The 19,640-nt window shown below is 38.5% G+C and overlaps 2 protein-coding genes across 4 annotated transcripts; one reads left to right on the plus strand and one right to left on the minus strand.

Annotated features, from left to right (window-relative positions):
* Positions 1 to 1,598: 1,598 nt before the first annotated feature.
* Positions 1,599 to 10,514, minus strand: pkia (cAMP-dependent protein kinase inhibitor alpha). 3 transcript variants are annotated; one of them, XM_046877705.1, is made up of 3 exons: positions 10,411 to 10,514; positions 2,767 to 2,944; positions 1,599 to 2,275 (listed from the first exon to the last, which is right to left on the minus strand). In XM_046877705.1, the coding sequence occupies exons 2-3, from the start codon at positions 2,915 to 2,917 to the stop codon at positions 2,193 to 2,195; spliced, it is 234 nt and encodes a 77-aa protein (XP_046733661.1). In that variant the 5' UTR covers positions 2,918 to 2,944; positions 10,411 to 10,514; the 3' UTR covers positions 1,599 to 2,192. The 3 variants fall into 3 exon arrangements, with proteins under 3 accessions (XP_046733661.1, XP_046733662.1, XP_046733663.1); XM_046877706.1 differs by lacking the exon at positions 10,411 to 10,514 and adding an exon at positions 8,955 to 9,214; XM_046877707.1 differs by lacking the exon at positions 10,411 to 10,514 and adding an exon at positions 3,151 to 3,489.
* A 16-nt stretch (positions 10,515 to 10,530) lies between these two features.
* Positions 10,531 to 18,755, plus strand: zc2hc1a (zinc finger, C2HC-type containing 1A). The gene is made up of 9 exons (XM_046877704.1): positions 10,531 to 10,641; positions 12,893 to 12,963; positions 14,077 to 14,193; positions 14,797 to 14,938; positions 15,037 to 15,185; positions 15,656 to 15,761; positions 16,606 to 16,711; positions 16,810 to 16,914; positions 17,864 to 18,755. Exons 1-9 carry the CDS (start codon positions 10,626 to 10,628, stop codon positions 17,997 to 17,999), a joined length of 948 nt encoding a protein of 315 aa, XP_046733660.1. The 5' UTR covers positions 10,531 to 10,625; the 3' UTR covers positions 18,000 to 18,755.
* The last annotated feature ends 885 nt before the right edge of the window (positions 18,756 to 19,640 follow it).

Here is a 19,640-nt window from a genome sequence, read left to right on the forward strand (position 1 = left end):
TAATAAATTGCTGGATTAGATAAAGGCAGAAAAAAAAGAATTAATGAAACAAACCAATGATAACTATATACTCACGCTTTCCATTGTTCATCCTAATAACCATAAACACCTTAATGATGTCTTTTGAGTTAGAAAATAGTGTAAATTTATTTAAATAACAAATTTGATTTATTTGCAAAAGTGTGTGCAAAACTGTGTGAATTAATGAATAATGGATTTACATTTGTAGAAAGATTTATAACTATTAGTAAGTGAGGTGTCATTTCCTACCTTTTGCCTGGTATGTTCTGTTCTGTTCTGTCGCAAAACTTACATCTAGCAAACCTTTACATGATTCAACTGCTTGAACTTTGCTCTCTTTTAACCACTGATTTGAGACAGACCAATAGAAAAAGTTTGACATGCTGGACCAGCATTGCTGAAGATTGCTTGTCAATTAAGGAACATATATTAATTAAGTTCTACACATCAGAAATAAATATTTTTGTTATTTAATATTACACTGGGTACGAGGAAAAAGGGGAAGGTAACATTAATTATCTACCTCAAAGCTACATACCCGCACTGTCTCCAGATAGCACAGAATATTTATATTCTCAGAATGAAGCATGAGCTATATGGCACACTGCTTTGCAAAATGAAATACAATCAAGTTTGAATATAAAAATTTGGTCTAATGTAAAAAAGAAACTTTTTAAAATCACAGTAAGGATAGTAGCTGCAATTACTGCATTTAGAAATGTTTTTTTTCCACTCTAAAACTTTACTCAAAAATTTACATTTTGGGAATTTACATCAAAAATAATTCCCTTTTTTGTATTGTTACAATACATAGAAATACTGTAATCCTCCAAGCCTGACCTTAATAACGCGTTAACGCAAATCATTTTAATGGCACTCATTTTATTAATGCACGATTAATGCAGCACGCATTTCGGTTTGACCATTTTTATTAAAACTATAAATAAATATAAAAAGGTGAAATTAAAACCTTCAACACACCAAATATTTATTCATGACATACTTTATTTACTCAGATATATGAAATAATTTAATCAATTAATCATTTAACGTTTTTTTACAGATGTGCCAAGTTTCAAGTCAAGCACCAAAATCTGCTATGACGCACACATCTGGCAATTACAACCGTATTTGCTTTTTTTTTTGACAACCCTGAAAAAAAAAACAATGATGAAAACAGAGAAGGCAAAAGAATTTAAAGAGCTTGATAAGTACTTTAGGTGTTTTGCCATTAGGTGAAGGGGCGTGTCCCTAATTTGCATATAGGTATAAATACAAGTTCAGGGTAAAATTTTAGGTGCTCAATTGTTTTTTTTTTTTGCCTATAAAAAAAATCTAATGGTATTTTAGAAAGAATGCAATTATTTTATAAAATAATTATTTATTTAAAAAATGTATATCATCGCATAGTCCATTACACATATATGAAATTATTTTATTAATGATGAAATATCATCTGTTATGTTTATATGTTTAATATTAAATCTGTCACACCAAGCAACCAAATGAACAAATTTGGAAGATATAAATATTTAAAAGTGAGTTAAAAAATTTTACAGGGCAGTTTTGCTCAGGAATTAAATGATTATTATTTTATTAAAAATAATGAATAAAATCACGAATAAAAAAATGCATACTTTGGAACATGTTCTCTGGATGTACTGAATATATTTAGGTGTCATGCATCACATTTCAGTAAACAGCTGAAAGGTTAAGTGGAAAAACAAAACCTGTTTAGAATACAGAATGAATATTAAAATATTTAAAAACTATTACGACAATAAAACTACTACTCATACATATTAGAAATACCAAAATATTTGAGCAAGGCTAACTTGGCAGTGGATCAAAAAAACGTATGCCTTTATGACTCCGTCTAAGGAGATCTGAGAAGATCCTACACTTATCTCCAGGTATGTCTATAGCAGCTTTGCGATGGAAGGTCTGGAGGAGGTTTTAGTTCCATTTCAACAGCTGACAGCTAACAGTGATTAAAGCTTTATCCTGTGCTATAACTACATTTCCAGGCTTTCCCGCTGAACGTTTTGAAGGCAGAGCCTCGGATGTGCCTGGAGAATGCCAGCAGGGCGTCGTTGCGTCAGCTCGGCCATGCCCAATCTGGATAGGTCTGATTGAGGAGATGTCTCTCTTCTCTTTGACACATGAGGCCGTTAGGTTCCCTCCGCTTTGTTCTCCTCTGGTTTGGGATCAGAGTCTGAAGAGCTCGAACTTTTCCCTCCGTCATTCCCATCACCTTAATTGAAAAAGATTATATAAAGAGAGATTGAGTAGAAAGACATTTTTAAAAGCACTGATCCACCCAATAGTTCATACCTACAACCTATTGAAAGTTCTGCTGAAGTTTGTAATAAATACACTTTAAGGTGCTTATTTGTGGTTTTGATTTAATTTGGATGATTTGCTTTAAAACTAAATATGGGAAGATGGTAAATGTTTAGTTTTTTAGCTAACATCATAAACACAATCCACAAGCAACCTTCATCCAAATCTATTACAATGTGCAACCCTGGGAACCCTGGCTGCACCTCGCACCATCTATTTAAATGGGTTGCAAGTTTACTATAAATCCACCTAAAGATTATAAAGAATCTGCAGCATAGTTAATAAAAATAAAAATAAAAACTGTGGAAAACAGTGGATGTGGTCTTAAAAATAACCATAAGCTCTACTAACCCTGGAGCATCAGGACCAGAACAGTAGGTTGAGATTGTTGAGATCACTTGCCTGTTTTGTTGACATTGATCTGAGAAAGCGTCTGCGAGAGTCCACTCACGTCCAGTCCTCCTGATTCCCCCAGGATGTCATGCACTGCATTCCTTCTGCCCGTCCTTCCAGAGGCTATGAAGTTTTCATAGGTTGCCTCACCATCAGTCATATCTAATTTATTTTAACATAGCAGTGGCTGTGGGATAAAGAGAGAGAGTAAGCCAGATCAACTAAACAAAGACAAATTCAGAAGAACAATTTTGGAAAACGAGTCTGGAAAATTATGAAGACTCTTTCCATAAATAGGAACATTATTACAAATGAATGAATGAATTACTATGAGATCACACGCTCTCTGATTCTGTACTGAAACATGTTAGCAAATTTTACCCAAACACTCACACAATCACTGTTAGGAAGTTTTACTCTCTAGCTCGAAGGACTAATTGTAAGGGAGTTTCACTATCTGTTGTGCGCTGATCAGGAGATCGTACTCGTCCCAGCGGGTCAGTAAAAAACACGGTACAGGATTCAGAACACTAAACTTTAGTGGGTTTAGAATTGATCGTGTGTGATTCTTGCTGTCAATTGCTACTGTTCGGTAGGTTGCGTGATGTCGAATGACCACTGCTGCTCAGTGTTTTGGCCTTTTATACTCTTGATGTGGAACGGTGCACTGTATGGTGGCCGAGAAGTGCAAAACACATTAACAAAACCCAAAAACAAAAAAACAAATGCAAAAACAAAAAACAAATCCGAAAAGAAAATAACAAATACAAAACCGAAATAACAAATGCAAAAACAAATTAAAAAACTAAAAAAACAATTAACAAATCCAAAAAAAATAAAAAATTCAAAGCCACCGTAGCACTGTGATGTCAGAGGTAACTTCTCAGTCATTATGTCAGTGGTAAACTGTGTCTCCCTCTAGTGGTGAAGCGTGGAAATACAACTGAATGGGAATCCTTTACTACAATCACAATCAACCTGACCAACACTATAGTGCACTAAGACACCGCTCTAATCCACTGGAGTTGGATTTACAGGGATTAGAAGTATCTCACACTGTGACCTTTGTAATTTCTTCCTTCGATACTGTCTCCCAATTGGGGTCTGTATCTGCACCAGTGCTGATGTTTACAGCTCGGCTCTGTATTTCATAGCGACTTTTTCCACACCCAAATACAATTGCTTCCATTCTGTGTTTAAAAAAAATAAAAAGAAAAAGAAAATAATTAAATTTACAATCCTGCCTTCTTCATATTCATCTCTACTGTACCTGTAGTGTGTGTGATTACCCTGAACAAGAATTCCAACACATTCAATAATACAAGTCTAAGGCCAGATGTGTGTAGTTAAAGATAATTACAAATTCGATATTTCATAGTGTAACACACTCAGGTACAACATTTTAAACCCTTTTTTTCTTAGTTGTTTGTTTGTTTACTTCCCACTTGCACCTATTTAAAATCTGTTTATTCTGTATGTATGTTATTATGAATGTACACTGTATGGCCAAAAGTATTGGGACACCCACCCTTTCAATTCATATGTGCTTTTTCCCCAAACTGTTAGAAATAAGTTTGAGGCACACAGCAGTACAGGACATCTTTCCAATACGAAAGAATTTCATTTTCAATTGAACTAGGAGACCACAAACCTGTTCCAACATGACAACGTCCCTGTGCACCAAGCCAGTGGAAGATCTAACAACCCTATTGAACACCACTAGGATGAATGTGAACGCTGACTGCACCCCAGGCGTCCTCTCCTAACCTACATCAGTACCTGACCTTACTAACACCTTTTGATCAGAAGGTCATGAGTTCAAATCCTACCACTGCTGAGCCATTGAGCAAGGCCTTTAACCCTCAACTGCTCAGTTGCATGAGCTCTGGAAAAGCACTTCTACCAATTGCTGTAAATGTATTGGAACATCTTCCCAGAAGAGGGGAGATCATTAATGTGAATTTTTAATGGCATTTAGACATTAAAACCAATTCTCATCCCGATTCTAAACATTAAATATCCAGTGACAAATATTATATTATATTATTAATTACATGATATTATATATATTTAGACTGAAGATCACAGTGGCAATGAGAGAAAAAGGTCTGGTTTGTTTCTGCAGTATCTTCTTGTCTTTATGAGAAGCTCTGAGCTGCAGCAGTGCCGCACCCAGACAAACTCAGCCGCTATAATTAGCGCCTGTCACCATCATCATCGCCGGCGACGCGATCAGTCTCAGCTGTCGAGTTGGAAACGGTGTCACAGGGCAGATAAACAGTCTGAAGGAGGTCAGCAGTGTGGATCAGCGAGAGTACTGACGAGAAGAAAAGTGTTGGACTTTACTCATAAATGAAACAGATGCTATGAAAATATTCATCCTACTTTTTCCACTGCTGCTGAAGTTTCATTCTGTAATATCTGTCTTAGCGTTAGCGTTAGACGCTAAACAGGGTGCACATGCGTGCTAATTTGCTAATCCAGAGTCCCAAACATCCATAAGTATTTTAATTTTAACATTAAAACTTCAAAAATACATAAGATATTACAAATGTATATTTGGAAAGAGTCTCCCTTCCAGGGCAGGGATTTGTAACAGGCTGAGGTAAATGTAAAAGTTCTGAAATTTATTGTTCATTGTTATTGGAAATATTGATTATTTCACAAAAAAAGACATCTAGAGACAGTGTTTCATTTATATATAAAGCAGCTCTTCAATTATTAGACCAAAATTTAACCTCAAGCTGATTTCACACGATCCGACAAAATGAACCCGTCTGATACAGCATTCACCTGAACTGAGCCAGATACAAACTATAAACACCACAGTTTCTTCTCTCGACATCTGTTCTTCTCTCTACCGCTACACTAAATAAACAAAAGTATTAGGACACCTGAATTTTACAGACATATGAGCTGCTTCTTCTTCGATATATCTGAATTCTGTCTGTGAAAACTGTACAAAAGGCTCTATTTATTAGTAATTACCAAAATGTAAATAATTAATTTAAAGCTGGATTGTTATAACTGAGCAAGTCCAAGATTTTAAACCATTTTTGACACAATAAAGTGTTTTTAATGTTTTTCTTTATACTTCTGTATTTCACAGACATGATCTGGGACATTCAATTCCACCCAGAAAGTTTTAAATGATCATCGAAAAATCACATATTTTTGTTACTGAGTTGAATTATTAATCCACCAATCATCACCTTAGTGCTTCTTATCGTTATCTTTATTACTCATTTTTCTACCAGTGGTACCTCAGTGGTCAAGGCTACAGATTACTGATCAGGAGCTTAGGGGAGGAGGCATGATTACATTTCTTCATTATGATCTTGAACACATTCAGTTATCTGAAAATCTGTGTGAAATAATGCAACTGCAGAAAATAATCCTCTCAGAACATCACAACATGGACAGAAGAGAAAAATAATCCACAGTCAGATACTGGATGATCTGCTTTATAATCACATTGGAGTTTTGAAGGAATTCAGTATTGTTTTGAAGGAAACTGCAGCACTGTGATGAGGTCAAATCCAGAGCTGAGGGATCTGACAGACAAAAATCATACATTCGTATGAACAATGTCCTAAATATATGGACCATGAAGCGATCTGTTGACTGTCGCCAGCAAAATCTTTAAAAAAATTTCCTCATCTTTTAAAACTGTTCAAGAGTCACGCAGATGTCGACCGATGGTGAATTTTACCGATATCGATATCGAGGTTTGATAATAAAACTAAATACAATACTGATTTATAAAAATATGCTAAATGAAATGAATATGAATATATTAGTTAATAAATATATTTATATAATTAATAAACTATAAATATAATGTATAGGGCTGCAACGACTAATTGAGTTGAGTTTGTGTGGGATGGAAGAACGATGGATGAAGGTGAAACATCAGCACGGTAAGCAAAAACTGTAAATACTCATCATGTGAAAAATGGGATAGTTTAATAAAGTGCTACTGCGTAAACTGTTGTAACTTCGGGACAGTCGCACTGGATTTGTTTTGTCATGACTTGCGAGCATCAGGTTGCGCACTCAGCTCACGAGCGACATCGTGATGATTCAATTCAAACGGTGCAACCAGGACTTCCAGAAATCCGTGTTCTTCCTGCTCTCATTGTCCTGACTGAATGAAACCAATCAGACGCCTTCCTGATGGTACTACATGATGGATAAGTATCTGCCCGTATTTAACATCATTAATCCCTGACTAAATCTTCAAATCATTAATCCAACCATCTACAAACTCACAGGAAACCTCCACCATGCTTCACTGTTGGCTGCAGACACTCATTATTGTACCACTCTCCAGCCTTTCAGCAAACAAACTGCCTCCTGCTACAGACAGATATTTCTGATATATTCTCATCAGTCCAAATCACTGCTGCCATTTTTCTGCACCCGTTTCCATCTTCATGCACAGCTGAGTTGCTTAGACTTGTTTTCATGTAGAATGTATGGCTTTTTTTGCCACAGTTCTTCTATAAAGACCACTTCTGGCCAAACTTCTCCACACAATAGATGGTGTACTTGGACATCGTCTGACGTTGAAGGGAAGTAAGCATGATATCTCTTTCATCCACTGCATTAAGTTTCCTTTGGCCAATCACCATGTCTACAGTCCTCAACATTGCAGTTTCTTTGTGATTTTTCAAAATACCTTGAAGAGCACATGTTAAAACCTCAGTCTCCTTTAAAATTTTTGCCTGAGAAAGAGATTACTGATGCAGTAGAACTACCTTGTGTCTTATTGCTGTGCTCAGTCTTGCCATGACGTAGGACTTGTGACATGAATCTGTTTTCCACACCCTCACCCAAGCCTCCTCTACACAGCTGTTTCTGTTTCACTTAGCATTAGCACCTGCTTGGTAGAACTGGTGAATCTTACACCTGCTCCTACAAAATTAGATTTCTCTTCTGTTCATTTGCTTTCTATTTTATTAATTTATAACGAAATTAATAATTATGAATGATGAATATTATATATATATATATGCTGAAAATATACAGTGGTGAGGTTTTCTATATAACATTTATGAAAGGAGTTTCCAGTGTCAGGGTGAAGCTGTGACTTTATATTTTCTGACATAAACATAACACCTCCGTCTCACCGGCAGCTTCTTTCTACTCAGTCTATCGTGATACATATCGTAATGTCAAGTATCGTAGAATACTTTTATCGTATCGCCCAGCTCTACTAGAGATCGCATGACACGACATCATTTATTTCCCGATACGATACTGAAATCTTGACTGTCTGATACCCGTACGCATTTGATCTCTTTCTATCTCTAAACCACTAAAGAGTTCACAGATTATAAATAAAATAAAATCTTAACAAATAAAAATACTCCAGGTCCAAAAATACAGTAGACTATAAGACTACAATGTAAGCCTTTTTTCGCAATAAATTTATTTAATAGTTGAAAGGGAAGTGATGAGGTTACAGCAGCTCCATTCCCTTTGGCACATGAAGGCTTATGCCAGGCCTGTGCCCAAGGCAGCATCATTACTGGTACCACCTTCTCTCAGAATGAGAAGTAAGTACACTTCAAGGCTCTTCTCTGTTCTGGCACCGAGGTGGTGGAATGAACTTCCCCTAGATGTCCGTACAGCAGAGTCCCTGACTATCTTCAAGCGACGATTCAAGACTTACCTCTTCCTGAAACACTTAAATTAGCACTTTCCAAGTTTGCGTTGTAGAATTCAAGAGTTATATTTATATTAAGTTTGTAATCTTGCGTACCAGTGTAGATTATTCATTGCTAGAGACTCAAAAGCACTTTTGTACGTCGCTCTGGATAAGGGCTTCTGCTAAATGCAGCAAATGTAAATGTAAATTACAAAGCACTTTTTATGAAGCTGTTATGTAAACCGTTATAGCGCTTCATGGCACGCAGAACAGCACACAGAGCATGCATGTGTTTATCCTGGAGTATAAGCTCATTGTCTGAATCTCAGAAAGCATTGATGGCTGATGAAGGATCTCACACAGAATAAACCGGAGAGCAGGCGCATGACATGTCCAATCATCTGCACAGTACAGTCTCTCACTCACACACATACACTCTCTCACACCCTCAACCACTCTCTCTGTCTCTCTCTTACTCACACACACACTCACACACACCGCACACACACACCGCACACCGTTCCTAGGCTCATGTCATACCTACCTGCCTACCCTTTAGTCTCTGCTTGATCTCCTTTAAGCTTCTCTCTTTACAAAAGCTCAGCGCCTACAGTGGGCTGCCTGCACTGGGATGCCAGATTGAATGGATTCACCCTTTACTGGTGTCTATTTTTATCCTGTACCCTGTAGAATTCCCCTAAGCCGGATAAAAGATCCAGCCTGAACTGTTTGCATACTAATCTTATAATCATGTAATATAATATAACCAGCACATGCTCTCCAACATCCGTGAGTAATTCTATCAAGAGGGCGTGTCACATTTTGCTTTGATTGTTCCCTACATTACCCACAATGCCATGCTAAGAGAGGTGCAGTGGGATTTAACCCTTGCTTCATCTCGAGCTAAAGAGAAATATGTGGGGGTGTTTTTATTCTCTTAACCGCTTTTCGCCTCGTTAGTGTTGATCACTTTCCAAAATTTCCAGCCAATTCCAACCTAAATAGAGTCTCTGCTGTAACATAATGGGCTGCAGTGCATTCTGGGAGTTCACTTCCAGTATGTTGCAGCACACCGACATCTTGCCACACCCTAAATATGATGCTTTATTAATTAGATTATGCAGTTAACTGTTTGATTTAACGATATATGAACTTTGTATTGTGTTTAGAGGAACAGGTGGCGTGCCGAACGAGTTCTTCCTACAGACACTTGAGCTTTTGTTGCGTCCTTCCTTCTGCATGACTGAAGAGCTTAACAATAGTGCCACGTCACTCAATAACTTACTTGTATCCTCAAACAAACACTGACGCTTCTTCAGCGCCTGCAGAGAGCATGTGTGCTCAATACGGTGACTGAAAAAGAGGCGTCAGCTGGAGCGAGGCCAGTAATATTCCTGCGTTCAACTTAAAGGGACTTCAGATGGTCTGAACTCCCTGTGAATTGTGTAACAAGGTTAAAAGAGGAGGAAGAACATGGACACCCACAGAAACGTGTTTTCTTCACAGCAAGCAAAAAGGCTGCTCTTAAGTATATAATGTTCCTGTATAAAAGAGCACTGCATCACAGACAGGAATCACATACAGTGAGAATGAATTTCATTACTAAAATATGAAACGCAGTAAACACAATCCAACACATCTACTTTCACTGCAGCCAAAGCAGCAGAAGCATCGATATGATGATAATTTGATATGATGATAACTCGATATGATGATAATGATAACATTTAACTGCTAACACCTTTACTAGCCCAAAACTTTATATATAAAAAAAGTATTTTTTTTTCAACTTCCCCTTAGACTTTCAGAATAAATAAGTGGAATGTATTTGAGTAGTTTTCTCAGGAAACACCCCCCCCCATTGAAAAGCGAGATTAATCATTAATCAGTTTTAACCAAACACATTTAGAGTTCGTTTAATAGTGCATTAATATTCATTAATCATAGCCAATCATGTATCGAGTTTCTTTAATAGATCATTAATATTCACGAATATTCACCAGATTCTCCATTGATTTGATCTTTGACTTCCGGTTCCTCTTCCATACTTTTTACCAATACGTCCTTGCTCTGGGAACGACCAATCGTATAACAGGATATTAACAAAAACCGGGAATGACCAATCAGAGATGAGGATATTGGAGCGTGGGGCGTGGTTTAGGGGAGGCTAGTGGAGACCCGTTGCTACAGCAGCATCTCCTGTTATCAGTGAGAGATGGAGGATTTTGACGGTAAATAAAAAAAGAATAAATTCCGAGTTATTTCGTAAAGGATAGTATTTAGATTGTTAACTAATCCAGTGTTCGGAAAACGTCGCGTGTCTGCTGTTTTCTGCTCGCTATCTTTTGTTTGGAGAACGAAACGGTCCTTCTATAAAAAAAAATACGCGTCGCGTTCTAATTGGTTTAAGACTCACTCGTTAAGTGCACTACATAGGCGACAGACACAGCGCGTGCACGCCCTATGTAGTGTCTATGTCTACGCTTTCTGAAAGTGTATTTGGAATCCGGGCAAGATTTCATCGTTTTGCTTTGATCATTTATGGGGGCGTGGCAGATTTTTGTGCAGTTTTTGAGCTACTAATTTATTATTATTATTATTATTATTTATTTATTTTTTTTAATTTACACAAATAAACAAAAGAGTAAATTAACTGCACTGTTTTTTTTTAAATCACGTGATACGTATACCTTTAAAGGGGTGAGTGCAAAAGTTTATGCACCCCAGAGACAGAACGAGGGTGTTATAATTTCTTTTGCATCTAGAAAACAAGGGGGGTACAAACCTTTGCACCATAAAGATCCATATGGTTCCTCAAGTATGGAACAAATTAAAAAAATACTTTCTGATATTTTGAGGGTTCTGGAGTTGACGTGTGCTTCTTCTTCTTTTGGCTTCTCCCATTAGGGGGCGCCACAGCGGATCATCCGCTCCATACCCCCCTGTCCTTTACATCTGCCTCTTTCACACCAACTACCTGCTTGTCTTTACTCACCACATCCATAAACCTCTTCCTTGGTCTTCCTCTTTTCCTCCTTCCTCATCTAATTTACTCATATGCTTGCATTTGACATCAAATCAGCAAAATATACAAATAATTACTACTAATAATAATATATTGTAAAAACAACAACAAAAAACAAAACACTGAATTTGTTGGGAAAATGTGCCACGCCCGGAAAATCACAGATTCTCAGTTTTGCATCTGTGTTTGTATAAAAATCTGAAAGCCTGATGGAATGCATCCTGGAGAACTGAAGTTAGTGCCTGGCGGTATACCGGTTCATATTGAATACTGGTGTTTATTTTGTTATGCTGTTATTAGAGTGTATGTCGCTTGCACAGCGTTCGGACGTGGCGTGGCGTGACACTGTTTGAGAGGGGTCTCTTTTTACTGTTGCACTGGTGAGGGTATGTGTTACTAAGCCTGACTGTAGTATAGAACATTGAAAGTTCCGAAACTGAAGCTGTAGAACGTGATGACAGAAGAACTTGTGCTAAAAAGAGGAGCTGTGTCTGTAGTCTGGAGGTTTTTCTGTTTTAAAATATCTGATAAAATAAAAAAATACTGTCATATGTTGTAAAGTTTTCCTCGATCCTCTGACCAACGGTTTCCTGCTCGCAACTTCCTCTCTGCTTTCAGTTCCGATTTACTGCAACCACAGTTTCAGTTATTATCCTGTCATATACAGCAGATGATCTGAGGATCTTTCCTGGCAACCTAACGCCTAAATTCATATTAGAAAAGGCACAACAGCATCTTTAAATCCTGAGGAGAATGTAGAAAGATCTTTTTAGACCTCAACAAGCTTTTATCACTGCATCATGAGTAGCTCCATCTCACATTGTTGTAGCAACTCCATGGTGTCTGAAAGAAAGGGTTTGCACGTCAGTGGGGGCCGAATGCCCCAGGAACTAAACATCTTCAGCAATGGAGATGTCTTCACGGATTCCTTTCATCCCAATACAAACTCCTCCAGCCAGGAGGAGATACAGGAACGTTTACACTTCTGTTAGATGTGCAACTGCACTTTATTATCTGTCTATCTATCTGTCTATGCATTGATCTGTCTGTCTGTCTGTCTGTCTGTCTGTCTGTCTGTCTGTCTATGCATTGATCTGTCTGTCTGTCTGTCTGCATGTGCATCTGCCTCTCTGGGTGTCTGTCTATCTGATCTATTTATCTGCCTGCCTGCCTTCCTCTTTGCCTGTCTGTCTGTCTGTCTGTCTGTCTGTCTGTCTGTCTGTCTGTCTGTCTGTCTGTCTGTCTATCACAGAGGAATAGAGTGTGCAGACTTTTTACTGTAAAGTACCTGTGTGCAGTGTGACTCGTCTGTGTAAATAATTTTATTCTCAACATGTCGATACTTTCCCGAAAGGAAACTCTGTGACGTGTACAGGTTTTGTGTCTGTGGTTTTGCTTTGAAGCGCAGTTTGTCATTAATCACTTTTTTCCTGAACCCGTCTATTTCTACATTACAGAATCTGTGGCCGTCAGCGAGGATCTGCTGCCATGCAAAGTGTGCGGGAGACGTTTTTTCTCAAGCGTCCTTGTGAGTATCATTCAGGGTGAAATCAGAGCCCAAAGCTGTTTTTTTTTTTTTTTTTCCTTCGATCTCTTCCTCATGATACAAGTTGCGGCACGGATGGATTCTGGCAACCGATTAGAAATCCCTGTACAGAAAAACACTCTAATCAAAATGCTCTTTGTCTTCAGTGTTCCTGTTTGATCGAAATCTTTGCACGATGCACACATCAGAGCCACTGAAAAGTAACTGTAAATGTAGAAAACAGATGCATTGTGATGAAGGACAGTTACCTGGAAGCTGATCCTTTTGTCTTTTAATAGAACTCTCTTTATTGCTCAAGCATATACTTTTCACAAATTCTCGCTCTATTAGAGCGTGACAGATCTTCACTAACATCAACAGTGTCAAACATTGAAACCGTGAGCCCTTAGGCGCTTTTAAAGCAATAACATTATGTGGACAAATATTGTGGACACCTGAGCATAAGATTTAGATATGCTTTTGAACATCCCATACCACGTGTTCCCATTTGCTGTTATAATAAGCTCCAGTCTTCTGGGAAGAGATTCCACAAGATTGAGAAGTGTGTTTGTGGAGATTCATTCAGCCAGAAGGTTGTTAGTAAAGTCAGGTACTGATGTAGGTGAGGGGTTGAAGAGGTTTCTGGTGTGCCATCAGTGTTTAGATTCATCCCAAAGGTGTTCAATAGGGTTGAAACTCTATAACAGGAGATCTTCCACTCCAAAGCATGTGAAGCAGATCTTGATGGAACTGACTTTGTGCACATGGGCATTATCATGCTGGAACGGGTTTGGGTCTCCTAGTTCAAGTGAAGGGAAAAATTCATGCTCCAGCATCCAAAGTCCTTGTGTGCCTCCGACTTTGTAAAGAACCACATACGGCTGTAAAAGTCAGGTGTCCCGAAACGTTTGTGTATGCAGTGTTTGCATCACGGTAGAACATGCTGAAAAGCTAGAACAACAAAATGTTTTAGTGCACCATGAACAAGAACCTTCTGGGGAACTTTGAGAAGGGGTGCTAGAAGCGTAGCACCCTGAAACAGAGAATGGAAACTTTTTCTTTTTAACTCAGATTTCACACACTTTTTGAAAATAATATATTTTTCTCTGTCTGTAGAAGAAGCACATGACCATCTGCCAGAAAAGTGCAGTGAAGAAAAGGAAGGTGTTCGACTCGAGCAGACAGAGAGCCGAGGGCACCGACATATCGACTGTGAAACCGCTCAAGCCAAGGGTGAGGACAAAACCTTCTTTTTTTTAAACATCCCATTCCACATTTAGATCCCATTTGCAGTTAAAATAACATCCACACCATGGGAAGATGTTCTACAAGATTTTTGAATGTGTTTGAGATTCAAGAGTAAAGTCAGGTACTGATGTCGGTGAAGTGAGGAGGCCTGGAGTGCAGCCAGTGTACACATTCAATACGTTCAATAGGAGTTGAGGTCTATAGCCGGAGATCTTCCACTACAACACATGTAAAGCAGATCTTCATAGAGCTTGCTTTATTTACAGGGGCATCGTCCTGCTGGAGCAGAGTCTCCTATTTCTAATGAAAATTCAATGTCGCTACATCCAAAGACGTCCTATTCAATTTTGTGCCTCCAAATTTTTAGGGGAGAACCACATATGGCTGGAGAAGTCACAGGCGTCCCAATACTTTTGTCCATAGAGTATAGATTTTAGATTTTTTTTTAAGCAGCATGAAATTAATTGTAGAGTAAATGTCATGGACATTCTTTCTGCCGTTCTTTGCTTCACCACATTGACGTCAGGAGTAATCCCCACAGGCACTGTTTGTACTGGTCCCTGTCCTTAAACATGTTTCTTCAAACAGCCTGAACCACCCAAGAAACAGTCCAACTGGCGCAGAAAGCATGAGGAATTCGTCGCCACCATCCGTGCTGCCAAAGGCCTGAGCCAAGTGATGAAAGACGGCGGCCCTCTTCCCCCGCCCCCACCTCCATCCTACGATCCAGGTAGAAAAAAAAACGCTTCTGAACCCGGGGGCTGAACCTGATCAGTAGTAGTAGCAATGCGTTTTAAAATTATTGAGGTTATAATCCTCTTGTTCTAGATTATATCCAGTGCCCATATTGCCAAAGGCGGTTTAGTGAGAACGCAGCCGAGCGGCACATCAAATTCTGCAAGGAGCAAGCGTCCCGCATTCCCAACAAGGAGAAATTCGTGGGAAATGACAAAGCCAAACCTCCAGCCAGGACACAGGTGAGTGTGTGTCCAGACTGTGTCCAGACTGTGTCCAGACTGTGTCTCACAGCAGTCAAAGGATATAAACAATCAATCAGACTTTTTTGTTTTCAGGAATATTTGGGAAACCTATTCGGAATCAAAGCGTGACCTGACATGAAAACTTTTTACTCACATGGTCATTAGTTGCATTTCAGCAGTGAGGTGCACCAGACAAGGCAGTCAGATCAGCAGTGATTAGCAAAAAACTGTTGTTACAATCTAAAAATGCATATGAAATGACATTAGATTTTTTATTAAATTCAATAAGAATGTCTGTCTGTTATGTCTGCTAGAGCAACTCTGAATGAACACACAAATTAATTAACTAATTAATTAACACAGCGAATAATTTGAATCGATTCTGAGGCCTGCTTCGATCGTATTTGCAGAATAAATAAACGTTTTGTACTATTCTGAAATAATAACTATAATCTCTCTATCTGCAGTGCAAGCCTGCCCTGGTGAAAAAAGCAACTTCTGTAACTCCCACATCTTCCGTGTCTTCCACTCGCCTACCTCAGCGTCCAACCTACGGACAGGCCAGAGGAAGCGGTATGGACCGAACCTTTCAAACCAGTCTAACAGCAGAGCATTGTAAAAGTTTACAAGCCACACACACACTGGCGTGTTTGATAAACGGCAGTATAAAGGCAGGCAGCAACATGATACGGGGCATTCATTTCCTAACATCATCCAAACAGCAGCTTAACTGTATCAAACGTTTCATAAAGCAAACCTGGCAACCTTTTTTTCTTTGTTGTCATGGCAACATCTGCAGGCTTTGTTTTTCTTCTTTCCTACATGTAAACTTTTTACACTTACCTACATGTGATTTTTCGACTTTACTACATTAGATTTTCTACAACTTTTCTCTAAATGTCAGTTTTCCTACTTACAGGTAAACTTTTCTACTTTCATATATGTGAACTTTTCTCCTTTTCAGCATGCAAACATTTAAAGCTTCGACATTTTTAAATATCTATTGAGTTTTTGCATCAAAAGTGACGTGTAAAACAATTTACGATAATCACTGTTTATTATATTGATGATCTTCAGTTTTAAAACTGGCTGAAAATTTGCTTTTCCAGGGCATCAGACAAAAAAAATTAGGCAGAGTTGGACAGAGATAGAGACTGTTTGGAAAAAGTCTGATATAAATTTTTTAATGATGCGGAATTTAATTTAATTTAAGCGGCGCATGCGTCTCAATTTATTACATCAACAAATGATGTGATTGGCCAATCCTCACAGAACACGCACATAAAAAGTCATGTTTTGCAAATTATTCTGTCACGACATGAGCAGGTGGCGATCTCGGCAAAAATATTACACGCAATTTATTATTTATTTTAATCGAATGAAAGCCCTGCTTTCATTTTTCATGAACTTTCTTCAGGAATTTCTGGCACCAAAAGTCCTGCAGGCTCAATGAAGAATGTAAATGCTTCAGCTTCTTTTTCTCCGTCTCGCCCAGTCTCTGGTGGAGTGACCGTACCTCCTGGGTAAGGCCTGGCTCACACTCCAGATGTGACTACAAACCTGCATCTGTGAGCTCGTTATTGTTTTTGTGTTGTTTTAACCCTGACCCCCATGTGTTTAGGGACAAACCTAAAGGCGTGGTTGCTCCCAGTTCCTTGAAGAGCACGACCTACGGAGGAGGAACGAATAAAAAGATGATGTACAGTGCTAACAGCTATAATTCAAGGTAGCACCATCAATAAGAGATTATTTAAAATGCATATGAATGCGGCGTGATCTGGAAATCGTACAGTGTTGATCACTTTTCTATAATTACTTGCCGTTGTTATAGGAAATGTTTTATTGCTTAGTTATTGTTTTATAAAAACCACAAACACTGATTTATGATCTGAGAGATACAGTATATGAGCAAAAGTTTTGGGACACCTGATTTAAATTTTTACCACAAAGTTAGAGGCTTTTATACAATTCTATATGATGCTTACATTTTCCCTTCACTTCAAGTTAGAGATCCAAACCTGTTCCAGCGTAACAATGTGCACAAAGCCAGCTCCATGATATGCTTTACATGGGTTAGAGAGGAAGATCTCCACCTATAGAGCTATAAACCCTATTAAGCACCTTTAGGATGAAACTCTGACTGTACCCCAGGCCTCCTCAGCTCACTAACATCAGTACCTGCCATTGTGGATGAATGAGCACAAATCTCCAGAACCACACTCCAAAATCTACCCAGAAGAGAGCAGGTTATTATAACAGCAAATGGAGACAAAATGAAATGGAATCTTTTAAAAAAACAAAAACAATAATGCTCTTACGCTCAGGTGTCCACATGATCGTTTAACATCATCTTGTCATCAGCTCAGCCCTAGAAAGGCATCATGGTCATGTTCGTTGACTTTTAGAAGAAAACGTGTCCAGTGACATTTGGTGTAACTGAGCATAATTTCTGCTTTTCCCTGCACTACAAACTAAAAGCCTTAAAAAAACAAAACAAAGGCATCTCGGGTGCAGGCTGGAAACTTGAAGGGGTGAATTAGAAGATTGATTGTTCTACTACTCGAGTTAAAGCGCTGAATGTTAATTGCAGTGTTAAAGTGCAGCTTTTGTGCTCAGTTCACACTCCACCGACTGTTCCCTCACTTCCTATTCCTTTTCGTTTTTATTTTTTTTAGGAATGAGGTGAAAAATGACAATGGGATGGACTATTCCACAAAGGGGAACAAGTTCTGTCATGAGTGTGGAACCAAGTACCCAGTGGAGTCGGCCAAATTCTGCTGTGAATGCGGAGTGAGGAGGATGTGCTTTTAGAGACACAGAGAGAGACACAGATAGAGAGACACAGATAGAGAGACACATCTTTTAATGCTGAATCTCCCACTTTCCCAACTGTTACAATCTTGCCCATGAATTCCAGCCTTTCTATATTTATCAATATGCTTATATCTATATTTTTGCCTTGTTTTTATTCCAATTTGTGTTTATTATCGAAGTGCAATATGATGAGCTACTGATCTTTTTTCTTTTCTTTAAGAATTAGCCCTTTTCTGAATTGATAAAAAAACAATGTATGTATTTCAAACCCGATATCACCACCTCCATTTCAAAGCAGGAACAATCTGACATGGTATTGTGAAATTTAATTTGTATTTTTTTTTTTTTATTATGCGGTTGCAATTAGATTTTTTTATATTGTTTATTTTGTTTTATTAGTAATTCTTATTTAGTTCCTCAGTCGCAGCTTGATGACGATTCGTAAGAATTCATATTCGGATGAATACGCTTGAAATCGCATAGCAAAGCTTTTTTCACTCTATGCAGAAAATCGCTTCACAGCCCTTGAAGACCTCTATAAGCCCGTCTTCTGCTGCTCCTCAGCTGGTACATAATGTAAGATGAAGCACCCGTATATAATCCCCTCCTGATTAATGACCCTGTTGTGCTGATAAAGCGGAATACTACAGCTGGTTTATGCTTATGATCATATGAGACAGAGCGGGTACGAGGCCTGCTGACCGAGTGCGTGCGTCACAGTAATGTAACACGAATAAACGTTCATCCACGTGAGACTGGTGTGTGTGGAGTATTTGTTTACTCTTATACCACAGCAATCTTTTGTCCATGTACCCCGTATAGCCACATTTCATATCTTGGAATGCTGCAGATGTCACCACAACTGTCTTTTCTTTCCTAAAGACCTCCATTTGAGATACTGAAGATAACTAGATTTTTTTTTTTACATTCGTAATTTATAAGCTTTATCAGGAAAATGATCCAAAACAGCACAAGTGTCTGTGGTTATGTGAAGACACTGACTAGTCTTCCCATTCACGACAGATCTTCATGAAGATCCGCCTCCCAGAAGCTACCGCAGCATAATTGTGTGTCTACAGCAAAACTGATCGAATGGAAAACACTACTGGGTTGTGTATCTGTTTAAACCCTGATTTCCCCCAATAATTTGTCTTGGTAGTGCAACTTGTTCAGAGAAAAAAAAAAAAGTGCTGTCTGCCCTCTTCCACATACTCAAGCTGGTTGCTATGGTGATTCCACACAACCGAGCCAGAGCTAACTTTGGGATTTGCAGGGTTTTGATGTCAGGTCTTTTTTGCTCGCAACCTCACCATGCTTATTTTTATGTCAAAACGCCAAGATAAACCCAAAGATTTTATATAAAAATATATTTATTCACAGAAAAGATGCGTAATACATAATAAAGAAGCTCTTGGAGTGTCCAAAACAAATGTGTTCTATCTAGGAACTGACAGAACTCTCGGTGTAAGTGGCAATAGTTCCTGTCTTAAACCGAGATGATTCGCCATAGCGAGAAAAACAGGGTGGATATCCACGGTTGGGGAAAAGAAAAACATGTCCATAGCTGCGTTCGGCCGATCAGCGGGAACGGATCGCTCTCCATTTCATTATGAATGTATGTCCTCTCGTATACAAGGT

The sequence above is a fragment of the Silurus meridionalis genome, chromosome 21 (genome assembly GCF_014805685.1).
Source record: "Silurus meridionalis isolate SWU-2019-XX chromosome 21, ASM1480568v1, whole genome shotgun sequence".
Taxonomy (NCBI): domain Eukaryota; kingdom Metazoa; phylum Chordata; class Actinopteri; order Siluriformes; family Siluridae; genus Silurus; species Silurus meridionalis.

Coding starts and splice junctions, on each gene's coding strand:
- pkia (XM_046877705.1), bottom strand. CDS start 2,917: ATGACTGATGGTGAGGCAACCTATGAAAACTTCATAGCCTCTGGAAGG. Junction 2,276..2,766: donor GATCAATGTCAACAAAACAG/GCAAGTGATCTC, acceptor TTTTCAATTAAG/GTGATGGGAATGACGGAGGG.
- zc2hc1a (XM_046877704.1), top strand. Junction 12,964..14,076: donor GTTTTTTCTCAAGCGTCCTT/GTGAGTATCATT, acceptor CTCTGTCTGTAG/AAGAAGCACATGACCATCTG. Junction 15,762..16,605: donor CGGACAGGCCAGAGGAAGCG/GTATGGACCGAA, acceptor AACTTTCTTCAG/GAATTTCTGGCACCAAAAGT.